We start from the raw sequence: 14018 nt of genomic DNA, 5'->3' as shown, positions 1-14018 counted from the left end.
TTAGTGTGTGGAAAATATTTGATCTCTAACCTCACCCAGAACGCCCTGAAGTCAGATGATGAAATCCTCATCTACTTTTGGGGGCCTCAGAAGATTTGACTAATCTTGGTTTACTCTAGGGAGTTTTTTCTCCTCCCTGTTCTGAGAACTGCAGCTTTAGGGGCTGCAGTCAGTTCAGTATGAAGCATTATCATCAAGCACTATAGTAAATGCTTTTCATACATTTCATTCATTTTCTTCAAAACTTGACCACCTAAGCTCTACTGGAGATGTTATGGAACTGGCTAGTTCCCTCACACTGTGTGAACCCGGCAGATGGGTGACAGAAGCCATATTTTGTCAACACTGCATTCCAGGACTCCCAGCTTGGCCGATTTCAATTTTGAGCTGCGTTTCCTACCTGTACAAAGCACGTTCTGTAATTTTCTGTCAGGTCCGAGGGTGTATCTTCAGAACCTGCAGGTCCAGTCTGGTCTCTCACCATGTTCAGTATATCAGGGCACTAGCTGTGTCTTCCAGCCAGATTCTTGATGGGGGTTGGTCTGTCTTTTTGCTGGCAGGAACCATGCCTCCTCTATAGCGGGGGGGGGGTGCCTTGTCACCTTACCCAGGTCAAACCCCACTCTGGCTGGCTTCCACATGAATTCTTACATGGGCTCCCAGCAGCTGTCCCTCTCTCTGCAGTGTAACCCAGTGATGATCGATGCCATCAAAGTGTCTGCCGCTCACAGGGCCCGCTACTTCTGGGGCAACCTGCCTGGAATGAACAGGTAACAAGGGGCTCAAGGTGGGACAGGTAACAGCCAAGTTAAGTATAACTAATGATGTGAGCCCCAACTGTGAACTCTTGTGACTCAGAGACCCATTCATGCCTTCTAGAAAGCACTGGCTCTGCCGATTAACGGCCCCACCTAGGATTCAGACCAATCCCTGTTGCCATGTTGGAAGCCTTTTTTTGGGAAGCGCTGCCCCGACCTGCGAATCTGAGGCTAGGATTCCTTAGTCTTCTCTGACTTGTTCTCACTCTGCCCACGGGCCAGGTTCTTCAAAGTGCCTTGTGCTGGAACAGAGCAGACTGAGTGCTGATGCTTCCATACCCCACCTCTTCCAGTTACTGTCCCATGGGGAAATGCAAGTAGATTGTTAGATGAGGTGATCCCTGGCCGTGAGACCTGTGGTGAGCAGCCCAGTGGCAGAGCTGAGATAACCTGTCCCCTTGGATTTTCTTAACCAAGAGCTTTTCCCAGCTTTTTATCAATCTTTTCATGTTGAAAGCCACAAAGTAAGTGGCTTTGTTGAGGATTCATTATCTCCTCCATGTGGTTTCCAGGGGAACAACCTGCTAATTAAGATACGAAATATGATGGTAATGTGACATCCCAGACTTGCAAATGAGTTAAGCTTAAAAAAAATTCTCCTTTAGAAGGAAGTGCTGGAAGCATAACTTTCAGGCATTTAGCAAAGTGTGAACAGAGGGGAGAAGTTGCTAGAATAGCTTGTAGGATTTCTGCTGGATATGTTGCATTTTTATTTGGCTAATCAGCCAGTGAAATGGAGAATGTTCATGTCTGGATGAAGTGGGCTCTTCACTCAACACTTGAGCTCTCACACTGTGCCAGGCATTGCTGTACGTGCTGCCGGCTTAGTGGTGAACACATTAGATGTCAGTCTTGGCTCTCATGGAGTTGACATGTAATGGGGGATGGGTAGAGAAGACAGTAAATAATTTCACCATCCTGGCTGGAGGTGGGGGAATTGGAGGAATTGATGGGGAGGCTTCTCATTCTACCAGGGCCTTAAATGAAGGAATGGGGCCATGTAATTAATTGAGGAAAGAATGAACATTCCAGTCAGAAGGAATAGGGAACGGGGTGATGGTGAACAGCACATGGGAAGAGCAGCTCAGACAACAGGGTTCCAGGGGCCAGAGTGGCTGGGACAGTACGGCAAAGGACTCAGAAATATGGGCCAAATTATGTGGCATTTGTGAGTCATTGCATGGGAACTCATGAGCCATTCAAGCAGGTGAGAGGTGTATCTCAGATTCATGATAGTTGCTCATAGAAGGATAGACAATAGCAGGATGACAGCACCAGTCGGGAGACCCGTGGAAGTGGGCATTCAGAGGAGGGTGCCATCCATACATACTCAACACAATGCAAGTGTGGCTCTGGGGGCTTGGCAGCTCAAGAGTTCTGTGGCACTTAACAGGAGGGATCAGATTATAGGTAATGTGAGGGTAGGACTAACAGGATTTGCTGATGCCTTAGATGTAGGGTATCAGATGAAAGGAGAGAGTCTGCAGAGCCTCCAGAGCTTTCTCTCTGAGTTGTAAGAATAACAGTGTCTACAGCTGGGCCCTGCAAGGGTGGTGACCCAACCATCACCTGGTAGTCACAGACCCAAATCCAGCTGTCCAACCTAACACCTTGGTTATATAGATATCAGTCGTACAGTCAGGACCAGGTATGGCTGTAATGTGTGTCCCCCAACTCCCTTGGGTTCATGGAAGAGTAAAGATTTGGGATAGGCAGGCATTTAGCCCGGAAGGTGAGGTCAAGGAAATCTCTGACAGAATCTAGGGGAATGTTTTGTGTGATTCTGTGGCCTCTCTTGTGGGCATCATTCATTCCTACATCTGATTTCCTTTTGGCCTTGAAGTTCCTTACACAGAGGTTGCTGTGGTGTTCATCAACTCTGTGCATTCAGACCTTTTGCTGGTTTTCTCCTCTGGAACGCTTAACCACTCCTCAAGTTCTAGCCCTCCACCTTCTCAGGCATCTGTCTGCCTCTCTGCATTTGCAGGTTTCAGTGGTGAAAGTTACAGGGTAATGGTTCGTATGTCAACCATCTCCTGTCCTTCTTTACCTGTATCTCCTGTTAGCCCTGAAACCGTCCCGAGTCGTCTTTGGTGTAAGCCACCAAATCATGGGTTTCATGTGCTAGTTGCAGCAGGTAGATCCACAAAGACCTGGTCTAAGCTCCTGAGGCCCAGAGAGGTGGCCTGACTTGCTCAGGGTCACTCAGTGAGCAGTGGGGCTGGACTGGAGGGGTCTCCTGACTCCTTCCAGTTTGCTTTCCTTCATCCTGCTGTCTCTGCAGGAAGGCTCTGATTAATACTAAAATTTGGAAAGGGGGAGCATTTGCTCCTGGACATTGGGCTGCCCCTTCAAGGGGCTAGTCTGTTCCTGGCTTTGGCACATAGTCTTGTGTTCTTGCCAGGCTCTTTTTTTTTTTTTTTTTTTTTTTTTTTTAATCCGCTCATTGTAACAAGTTCACTGCCAGAGCACATTTTGCAGTCTTTGGCCCTCATTCCCACCTTGGGAAGCGCCTAGCCGAGGCCCCTTTATAGTTGGTAGAAAGTAATGGGTTTTGGATGTTCCCAGGCCCGTGATAGCATCAAAGAATGATAAACTCGAACTGCAGGACTGCTTGGAGTTCAATAGGACAGCAAAGGTAAGACTTGCTAACAAATGGTCTCTGGAAACGCACTTGGTGACCTCCAAGCGAGGACTTGACCTTGGTGTCCAGTTTATTCCTGCCCCTCCTCCCCACATGACTCCCTGGTGCTGGGCCTCTTTCCCCACTTAATTGTTCTGTCCCATCTTAAAACAAAAGCACAGAGTAGGAGAGGCTCTTGATACAGAAATAATCACCATGAGAAAAGGTGACTAGTTTGCGAATGCAAACTCCATAGAGACACAGATAATTTCAGCTCATCTTCCCAGTAGCAAATGAGTAATTTTTGTTTTGTCACAAAAATTGTCTACTGGTAAAATTATATTGAGATCTCCATAAACTTAATGTTTACATCAGGCTAGGTTCCATTCATTCAAAATCCAGTGGGCCATCCTCAAAATCTGGGTGGGTTTTTACTTTTGCTTAATCCTGCTTGATCAAGAACTCTGGTGTTTTCTTGGCCCCCATGTGATCTCATTCATGTTCACTTTTTTATCTGTTGTTCTGTGAGGCTGGTCCTTCCTGTTCATTAACTTCTTGGTGTTTGTGGGAAGCACAAAATGTTCTTGCCTTCCAGCTCTCCTTTTCTCATTCCCTCTGTGAGCCCAACCCTGCCTCCCTCTCTCCCATGCCTGCCCTCCCTCCTCCATCTTCCCGAGGTGATGATGAGCTTTGACTTGACCCAGACCCTTCATCCTGTGCTCACTCCATGATGTCGTTTTGTTCTCCAGTTAAAGAAAGTACAGACAATAACCACCAAGTCGAACTCGATCAGACAGGGGAAAAACCAACTTTTCCCTGTTGTCATGAATGGCAAAGAAGATGTTTTGTGGTGCACTGAGCTAGAAAGGTGAGCAGGGCTGCACGTGAAGAGGGGAATCATGCAGGCAGAGAGAAAGGGGAAGAACATGTCAAGGCAGGCAGCATAAATGGGCAGGTGTTTGCCTTAATTCTGCATGGTCTCACTGCCCTATGTTAGTGGGGCTGGGAGTGATACCTTTTCAGAGTTAGTGCTGATTTTCCTGGTAGAAATGGCAGAAGGGTGGTGGTAAGGAATCTGAAACATGAGGTCATTAGACCACACCATCTCTGTTTCTGCTGTGCTGCCCTGGCATTTAACTGCCCCGGCATGCTGGGCCTCCAGGGCATATGAGGAACCAGCCAAAGAAAACCCCACTGACTTGGCCATTGGTCTTTCTCATATTCCCTCTGCCAATAAAGCTGGTTCCTACTTAGCCAAAGTCTGTCTTCTCCTTCCATTTATTTGGCTAAGCTGATCGTTTAACTGTTTGGATTCAAAGAACCAGCTCTTGGATTTCAATTCTCCTTTTCTGATTTCTTCCCCGCCCCCCCCTGTTTATTTTGTTCTTACTGTTGTTAGAAATGAAGGAAGGGCTATGAATATTCCTCTTTACATTTTTGGCTGCATCTCAGAGGATTTGATAAGAGTATTTTCATTTCAGATATTTCAGTCCTACAGCTGGTTTTATTTCTTCACCAGTCGTTTTCTTAGCCTAAAATTAAGTTCTGATTCATAGAAAGAAACTGGCTGGTAACCTTGCCCATTCATCTTGTGGGTTATTTTGTATTTTGAGACCTAAGCCTTACATGCTGGGCTGGCCCTGTGATATTAGATGGATGCAGATGATATATATAAGTGGGTATAGGCACTTATAAAGGCACTATATAGGTCTACGGTGTTACATCTTTGGCACATTGCTTAACACCCATTGGTGTGCTTTTTAGTATTAGATTGTAAACCCAGGAAAGACTGAGGTCTAGTGTATCTGTAGCCTCTTCCCAGGCCTGGTAGAATCTCATAGAGGAAGCTCTTGGTATATTTGGTTGCCATCTGCCATTAAGTCCAGCTTGGCCCTTGACCTAACAACTGGTTTTTTTAAGAGGGAGAGAAAATGCAGGATACTTCAGTGTACTTATGGTAAATTATCTGAGCATCTGAGGATCTATTTCTGCAAGTGTCCTTAATTCTTATTAAGGAAATTTCCCTTTCCTCCTCTTGTGATTTGAAGGCAGATACATGTCTGTTTGCTTGCTGTCTGGCTCTCTTGGCATTCATTCATTCATTCATTCATTAACATGGGAAAGGTCCACTGAGCACCAGCTATGTGCCTGGAGCACAGCACTAGTGCTTAGGGATGCACGCAACAGGCCTCCTTCTAGAGGAACCGTGCCCTCTGGACCGTTATTTGTGTTCTGTAGAACCGGTTGATCTGTCCTCTGGGGTTCAATGAGGGCTCATGTGAAGGTCCGGTTGGCCTGATGGAAAGGATGGGACAAAGGGCAGAAAGAGCAGTGCCATGCTCTTCGTGTGAGGATCTCCCAGAGGCAGTAAGCGTGCTGGAAGGGGCACTTCTGACTCCCTGTCTTTTTATTCTGGTGCCCCTGCCCCCCCCCTCCCCAGGATCTTCGGCTTTCCTGTACACTACACGGATGTGTCCAACATGGGCCGTGGTGCCCGCCAGAAGCTGCTTGGGAGGTCCTGGAGTGTGCCTGTCATCCGACACCTCTTCGCCCCCCTGAAGGACTACTTTGCCTGTGAATAGCCCTCCCAGGCACCCTGAGCCCAGGAGCACTGGGGCATGTGGGGCAGAGCCAGGACCCAGTAGGTACAGCCCCAGTTCTGCTCTTCCTCTGCCCAGCATTGTGGGGTCACGCCACATAACCTTGGCAGGAGGTAGAGCTGTGTGACCCACTCCTGGCAGGGGGAGCCTGAGGTGCCACCTCCTTGTGCACAATTCAGACCTGGCCGCTAGGAGCGGCCAAACACGGTGCTCATTTTGTCTTCTCTGAAAACAAAACTTGAAGTAGGTAGTAAGATGGCTTTTTTTTCCCTCCTGGGTTTACTGCTCAGAGAAACAATGGCTAAGATACCAAAACCACAGTGCCGACAGCTCTCTAATACTCAGGTTAAAGCTGAAAAATCACCCAAGACAGTTATTGCAAGACTTTGGTTTTTTTTTTTTTTTTTTTTTTAAACACCTGCAGCCCCTCATTTCCAGGAGCATGCAGTGGTAGACATGTAGCTAAGGGACATTTTAAGAGCCTTGGGTGTTTTTTTTCCTCTGGGGCTAGCAGAAGAGGAAAGGATGCCTGTCTTTCTTGAATTTTACCCAGCATGTTCCCCTGGCCTCAGTGTAAAGGGCTGGGACCTGCTGTCGGTGTCCGTGTAGAGTATTTTCCATAATGATGATGATTTCAGCAGGGATGACCTCATCATCACATTCAGGGCTATCCCCCCCCCCCCAACAAACCCAAGGGGACGACTACCCTTAGCTAAATGCCCTCCCAGTGACTGCAATAGAACCCTCCGGGGAGCTCAGGAAGGGGTGGGCTGGGTTATCCGCTGCTGGATATTATGCAGACAGGTGTGGCTTCTCTTGGTCTCCCTCTTCCCCATGTCAAGGGAGCAAAGGAGGAGGCTTAGGGAAGGCATCCCCCTCCACCCCCAAAATGCACCCTCCAGACTACTCTGCAGGCACAGGTCCCCACATGAAAGGACACCCCGAATCCTCAGCCTTTTCCTAAACTGAATAGCAGTGACAGCAGGAGCAGACGCACATTCCCCGCCCTTTCCCCTCATCTAAGAGATTGCAGGGGGAAAACTGCAATAAAAAGCTCGACCCTCCCTCCAGAGATTTTAAAGTCCTTTTGTATCCCACGGGAAGTTTTTAGGGGGAACGGGAGGTCGGGAAAGCTGCATTTCAGAAATGCTGTCCTAATGGTTTTAACAACTTTTACTCTTCTTACTGGTGCTATTTTGTAGAATCAGGAACAACGTTGACAGGTTTTGTGGGAATTTTTTATACACTTTTTTTTTAATCACAGACTTCTATTTTTATGTTTTAACATTTTCATAAATTTTTTGTTTTTTGTAACTGGAGCCACGTAACAAGTATGGGGAAAAATTGTGCCTTGTTTCAACAGTTTTGCTAATTTTTAGGCTGAAAGATGACAGATGCCTAGAGTTTACCTTATGTTGAATTAAAATCAGTATTTCTCTAACAGTCTGGTGTCCCTTTCCTTCTTTGCAGGTCAGATGGGTGGGACGTTGGGAGGGCCTGGTTAAAGCGGAATGGTGGGAGTTCCAGTTGGTCATTGGTTCATGCAGCAAGCACAGTGCAGGAATACCAGTGTGACCCCACGGAGTGGTCTAGAACACTGGTCCCCAAACTCCAGGGTACCAGCCTCCCCTGTGAGGCTCATTAAAGTGGAGATTTCTGGGCCCCAACTTGAGTTTCTGATTGATTCACTGTCTCAAGTAGAGCCCAAGAATTCTATGCTGCTGGTCCAGGGACCACACTGGGCTAGTGAATGAGATCTAAACCTTGGTTCTCAAAACAAGGGACTGGAGAGACTTTGAGTTCATTTAAAGGCTTGAGGTCTGGAAAAGCCATCTGACATGCTCTTAGGGAGCTGAAGGTGATTGACTCAAGAATCCCAGGGCTGCTTCTCCCAGTTGTCCATGCCTTTGTTGGATTCCCTTGCTCGTGGTTGCACTGCTGCCAAGTTGTCCTGTTTCAGTCCAGTAACAGGACCGGTTGGGAATGGCCCCATGATTCCAACCTAACTGCCTGTGGCCACAGCTCTTGGGGTGGAGCGTGTACGCATTGCTCTGCAGTTTACCTGGGCCAGCTAGCCCGGTGTCCCAATCCCCCAGCCCATCCTGCCATAGTCCCATCACTAGATCTAGCTATTGGTCAGGGACCAGGAGCCAATGAAGATCTCCGTGCCTCTCCAGAGGTTCATTTTGGTCAGCTGGTGCATGCGGAGGGAAAATGGTGTGGAGAAAGGATGCACATGCAATGGATCAGTTGGAGTTCAATTGGATGTGGCAACTGTATGAGCCCCTCAGTTCCTTCAAATGTTAAGAAAGGCTCTAATCCTGGCCACCTCCATGACTAGAGTTGTATGCCTTATTAAGGTAAATGTTGGAGTGGAGGATGAGAAGCATTGCCATGGTGAGACCGTTGGCAATTAACAAGTGGGCTGGCACTCCTCTGAGGTGCTGCGGTCCCAGGGGGCCTCAGCTTCCCTATTAAGCCATCTTGTATCCAGTGCTGCACCGAATACCAGGACAGGATGAAGCAAAATAAACAGACCGGGTCTCAAAACCCCAAGAGAGGAGGTGGACTATCCCACCAGGTGAGGGGCTCTTGGTTGGCTCAGTCTGTCTGTGGGGCAGGCTGAGGGCTGGCTTTGGAGGGGCTGTCGGGGGCTACTATCTGTTTAAGCTAAAGATGGGGGTTATGTTTGGCTCTCCACAATCCCAGGCACAAATGGCAAGGGGAGTATGTGAACATTCTGATCTTGGGGCTGAGGTTAGACCTTGTAGGCCTTTTCTGAAGCAATCTTCCAAGTAGCCTGGGGCTTTAGCCAGGGAGATTTGCATCTCTTAACAGGTAAGGACCATAAATCCTGCCTACTTCCTAGGGCTGCTAGGAGGGTTCAAGGGCATGATGTGTGCATGTAGAAGCCCTCACATGTCCTGGATGGCATCGTGATACCAAAAGCCATTAGTCAATACAGTGTTAATGCCTGGGGGCTGGTAGTGATGTTGACATACAATATTTATTCATGTTTAATAGAAAAAAAAACAAAAAGGAAGGGCAGGGCCGTAATCTCCCAGGGGTTTCCCAGTAGCTGGGCTGATGATGCCAACTGTAGCAACAATAGTATCTGGTGTGTTCATCACCAGCCCCCACATCATGTTGGGGTCCCCTTGGTCCTTGTTAGGGAGAGTGGATGGGGGTGGCTTTGGCATCTGCCACCCCAGAGGCCTGCGGAAGGGATCTTGCAGGGACTGGTCCACAGCCGTTTGGTTGGGGGGAGGGGGAGGACAAGGTCTCTTCTCTTACCCGCCCTCAGTCCCTCTGGTTTTCCAGCCAACTTCTTGAGTGATACTGTGTTCAAGGCCTGCACCTGGTTCTTGATGACTGCAGTGCAACTGGGTGTCTGCCCTGTCTTCACCCACTCCTAACTTGTGACCTTGGGGGTGCTCCATATCCTCTAGGTGCCTCAGTTTGCCCAAGCGTGAAACAGAATAATAATCAACCTTCTAAGGCTGGTTTGTGGCTCAAATGATTCCAGGCATGTGAAGCATGTGGGAGAGTGCTTGTGGGTAGCAAACATTGGGTAAATGGCAGCTGCTTTGTTATTACTGTTGGAGAAGCTTCCTAGCAACCCCGAAGTGAGGCCCTGATTACCATGATTACCCGGAAGGGAACTAAGACTCAGAGAGGTCCCATAACTAACCCAAGGCCACATAGCCAGAGGCAAAGGAGTTTTGAGTTGGAATCTGTTCTGTGAAGCCAAAGTAGTCTGCTATCTCTTCTTGGTCCCACCTGCATCTGTTTATTTTTGGTGTGTGTGTGTGTGTGTGTGTGTGTGTGTGTGTGTTTTGTTTGTTCTGCTGCAGCTTGAAATTATCTGCTGCCCTTTGCGGCCTGGAGTACAATTTGCCTACCTTCCTTGTTTCTTTCCCTAAGTACCTACTTGCAGCCTACCACCTCTATCCCTTTCTTCCCTCCTTTCTGCCTTCTGTTAAGCTTTATTGATTTCTTAAAATTTTCATGTAAAATTTCAGATATACAGAAAAGTTGCAAGAATAGTACAAAGAATTCCTAAATACCTACCACCCAGATTCCTCAAATGCTAACATTTTGCAATGTGTGTTTTGTCATCCTCTCTCTACACTGTTTTTTTCTCAATCATTCGAGAGTAAGTTACAGAGATGATGTCTCTTTACCCTTAAATCTTTCAGTGTGTATTTCCTAAAAACCAGAACATTTTCTTAACGTGACTACAGTATATCATAATAATCAGGAAATGAACATTCATTTACTTCCTTATCTAATCTATAGACCTTATTTAGATTTTGCCAGTTGCTGCAAAATGTCTTTATCGAGGAAGATAAATAAACATATATTTTCTGGTCTGGTATCCATTCCAGAAACACGCATTGCATTTGGTTGTTTTTTATTTTTTTTTTTAAAGATTTTATTTGAGAGAGAGAAAGAGAGAGAGAGCACACGAGAGGGGGGAGGGTTAGAGGGAGAAGCAGACTCCCTGCTGAGCAGGGAGCCTGATGTAGGACTTGATCCTGGGACTCCAGGATCATGACCTGAGCCAAAGGCAGTCGCTTAACCAACTGAGCCACCCAGGCGCCCTATTTTTTGTTTTTAAAACTTAACTGTGAAACATACCAAGAGGGCTGTGCATAAATCCTGGTATTTCAGGCCTTATAACCTACCTGTGCTCTATGAGCTTTGGTTCATCCTGAGGTCTCAGCATTGCAGAAAGGATACAGAGGCTGGCATTACTGGAGCTAATGATTGCTTACTCTGAGTCTTTGCACATGCTGTTCTCTGCCTGAAACAGCCTCCTTCTTTCCAGACTCGTCCTCCAGTTCGCACCTCTTCCAGAAAGGTTTCTTTACCTCTATTCTAGGCAGGATTAGGAGCCATTCCCTAATCTGAGTCCCCCTTCCCTGTGGATATAGAATCTATCTCAGCACAAAACACTCCGTATTAGAATTTATTTTTGTAGTTGTCTCCCCCTTGAGTTGGTCAGGTCCCTAAGGCAGCTGAGACCTCCCAACACCATTTTTTCGTCCCGTAAACTTGCCATACATTTGGAAAACTTAGGCCTTGATGTCATAGTTTTTGTTCTGTTTTGTACTTGGAGAGGGGATTCACAATTTCTACCTGTGATAATGAGATCACCTCCATGTTAAAACAGTTGCTTAAAGACACATATTAAAATCTCCACAGCTATTTCTCCTTCTGGGTAGAAACTTTTTTTCTTATTACTCTCCGGCCTTTTGCAGTCAAGGCTTAATCTGACCCAGATAACCTTGGCTGCCCTGTCCTGAGGGGGGAAAGTAGACTCTAAGCAGATTACGTGCCCCTTTCCCATCTCTTTGGGAGCAGATCCTGGGAGGGAAATGAGTTTTATTTTGGAGGCTCTTGCTCAGAAAACTTAGGTGATGCCCTGTGTTCCCAGAATCAGGTCCAAACTCTAGTCTTGCACTTAGGCTTTTCTTGACTTGGCTGTCTACTTGTCTCATTCCCCACACTAATGCCCTCCCCCAACCAAAGTGGCCTTTAGGTAATGCTGACAACTAATTGACATTAATGAAATGTTGACATTGATCAAAAGGGACTCAGAAACCACTAACATTACTGAGCACCTAGTATGTGCTAGGAGTGGTCTAAGAGCTTTTTTCTTATGTGATTCTAACTCTTAGCAGAGTTAGGGTTTGAATTTTGTTACTTATGAAATTCACTTACCCTGTTGAAAACTTCATGTCCTCATGTATAAAGTGGGGGTAATTCATGATGCCCCACAGCACTTGTGAATGTTTTTGCTCAATTATCCATGCTTCCAATCAACTCCCTATGATGCTAATATTACCATTATTGCTATAATCATTTGACCACAGGGCTCTTTGCTGTATCCTCTTGTTCGCCCTTACCTACTTCAAATCTTTTGCTAGGTTAACATTTCATCTTTTAGGGCAAGTATCATCTCTGGGAAGTCTTCCCACACTGCTCGGGTGAGGTCAGGGCTCCTTGTGATGTACTCTTGGAGTGCTGCATTCGGAGGAGACAACTAGTAGTTCTGGTGGTTAAAATATTAAAATGCCTCCAGACTAGTTGATAAATGGTTCCTGCCCCAGCTCCCCGCAGACTTTGGCAACTAATTGGGTAAGACTTCACCCAGAAGGAGGCTTCCAGGACCCTACTTCATTCAATGTATGTGCTGTCACCCTTGCCACACATGGCTCCTGCTTAGCACTAAGTCTGGTTTGTAATTAAACAGTGATTCGAGCTATTTGTCTTGTCCTCTGCCTCTCCTACCAGACAGGAAAGTTTATTTATTTATTTTTAATTTATTATTTTTTAAGATTATTATTTTTAAGTAATCTCTACACTCAACATAGGGCTTGAACTTACAACCCTGAGATCAAGAGTTGCAGGCCGTATCAATTGAGCCAGCCAGGCACCCCCTAGACTGGAAACATTTTTTTTTTTCTTTTAAGATTTTATTTATTTATTTATTTCACAGAGACACAGCGAGAGAGGGAACACAAGTGGGGGAGAGGGAGAAGCAGGCTTCTCGCTAAGCAGGGCGCCCGATGTGGGGCTCGATCCCAGGACCCCGGGACCATGACCCCAGCCAAGGCAGACGCTTAACGACTGAGCCACCCCGGCGCCCCTAGACTGGAAACTTTTAAAAAGCTCAGAGGCTAGGGGCGCTTGGGTGGCTCAGTTGGTAAAGCATGTGACTTTTGATCTCGGGTGGTGAGAGGGTGGTGAGACCGACGTTTGGCATAGAGCTTAACTTAAAACACACACACACATAAAAAAGCTCAGAGCCTATGTCTGGTTTTTGCTCACTATCAAATCCCGTAGGACCCGATTGATCAGGAAAAATAAATATTTGTGGAGCACATGAATAAGTGATATCTAGACAAAAACCCAGCTCAAAACCTGGGTCAGCTTCTGTGATGCTGGGCAAGTCAATTGACCTCTCTGAGCCTCACCTTGCTTTTCTATAAGTGGGTTTAATTCATTCTTTCAGCAAGTCAGGCACTGGGACACAGGACTGAGAAGATTCTTGCTTCTGTGGAACTTAAGGAAAGGCAGACAATAAAGGCATAAACGAATAAACAAGATGATTTCACAGGTACTAAGAGGAAAATAAACGGATGAAGAGATTACAGGGTCATTACAGAGTAGTCACAGAATGTGTCTCTGAGGTGGCTTTTAAGTCTTTCCTCAAAGAGCCTATCAAGTATCTTTCTTATCAAATAACCCATTTTTGCAGAAATTCATCGGAAAACCAATTCTTCTGGCTCCTGGGGTGGAGAATTTGTAACTGAATCTCGCCTTCTAGGCGGAGTCACACCCGGCCTGTGGCGGGCTCTCATTGGCTTCGTCAGACCACGTGGTTGAGCGATCCGGCAGCCGGCGCCCCGCCCCTTGGGCACCTCAGCCGTCGATCACTGACCGCGCCCCACCCCCGGCGTGCGGCTGAGTCCCTCTCTATAAAAGGAGCCGGCGCGCAATGACGAGCTTGTACGTCGGCGCGTAACGGGGGGGGGGGGGGCGGGGGGGGTCATCGCGCGGGGGGGGGGGGGGGGGCGGGGGGGTTGAACGAGACGAAGACGGAACCGAAGCCGGGCGCAGGCCGTGGACGCGGTCCCGCCGAGAGCCGGTGAGGCGGCTAGCGGGCACGGGGCGGCGGCCGGGGAACGGCCGGGTGGGCCTCGGGCCGGGCAGGCGCCGGCGGGCCCTGCGGGCGGTGCCTGGGCCGCTCCCCACGGCGGTGCAGATCGGGCCGGGTGGGGGGAAGGGCGGGGCCGTGACCCGGCGCGCGCGGGCTGGGCTGGGGGCGCGCGCTCAGCTCTGCCAGGGGCGGGGCCTCAGGCCGGAAGTGGGGGCTGCCCCTCGGCGGCGTGGGGGCTTCTGGGCCGCGGCCTAGGTGTGGGACCCGGACAGCGGTGGCGAGAGGTTCCGGGTTAGTTGGGCCCGGGT

General features: G+C 48.0%; 2 protein-coding genes across 9 annotated transcripts in view; both read left to right on the top strand.

Annotated features, from left to right (window-relative positions):
- DNMT3B (DNA methyltransferase 3 beta) overlaps window positions 1-7464 on the top strand; it is a 40875-nt gene extending 33411 nt beyond the window's left edge. For 3 of the 6 annotated variants that reach the window (XM_073880559.1, XM_025876632.2, XM_073880558.1), the window contains 4 exons: window positions 685-770; window positions 3387-3456; window positions 4191-4309; window positions 5882-7464. In XM_073880559.1, coding sequence (XP_073736660.1) covers window positions 685-770; window positions 3387-3456; window positions 4191-4309; window positions 5882-6023 — 417 coding nt within the window. In that variant the 3' untranslated portion in view covers window positions 6024-7464. The remainder of the gene's footprint in view (window positions 1-684; window positions 771-3386; window positions 3457-4190; window positions 4310-5881) is intronic. The other 3 variants (XM_025876634.2, XM_025876633.2, XM_073880560.1) reach the window with 1 other exon arrangement.
- A 6122-nt stretch (window positions 7465-13586) lies between these two features.
- MAPRE1 (microtubule associated protein RP/EB family member 1) overlaps window positions 13587-14018 on the top strand; it is a 34621-nt gene continuing 34189 nt past the window's right edge. The window contains exon 1 of one of the 3 annotated variants that reach the window (XM_073880557.1): window positions 13587-13698. The gene's annotated coding sequence lies outside the window, so the exon portion shown is untranslated. Of the gene's footprint in view, window positions 13699-13901; window positions 14002-14018 lie in introns of those variants that run through there. The other 2 variants (XM_025876767.2, XM_025876769.2) reach the window with 2 other exon arrangements.

Source organism: Callorhinus ursinus, unplaced genomic scaffold, assembly GCF_003265705.2.
Source record: "Callorhinus ursinus isolate GAN/ISIS: 27379988/994484 unplaced genomic scaffold, GSC_fseal_2.0 scaffold38, whole genome shotgun sequence".
NCBI classification, from domain to species: Eukaryota; Metazoa; Chordata; class Mammalia; order Carnivora; family Otariidae; genus Callorhinus; species Callorhinus ursinus.
The sequence above is the reverse complement of the archived record's forward strand: the minus strand, read 5'-3'. Positions and strand labels throughout refer to the sequence as shown.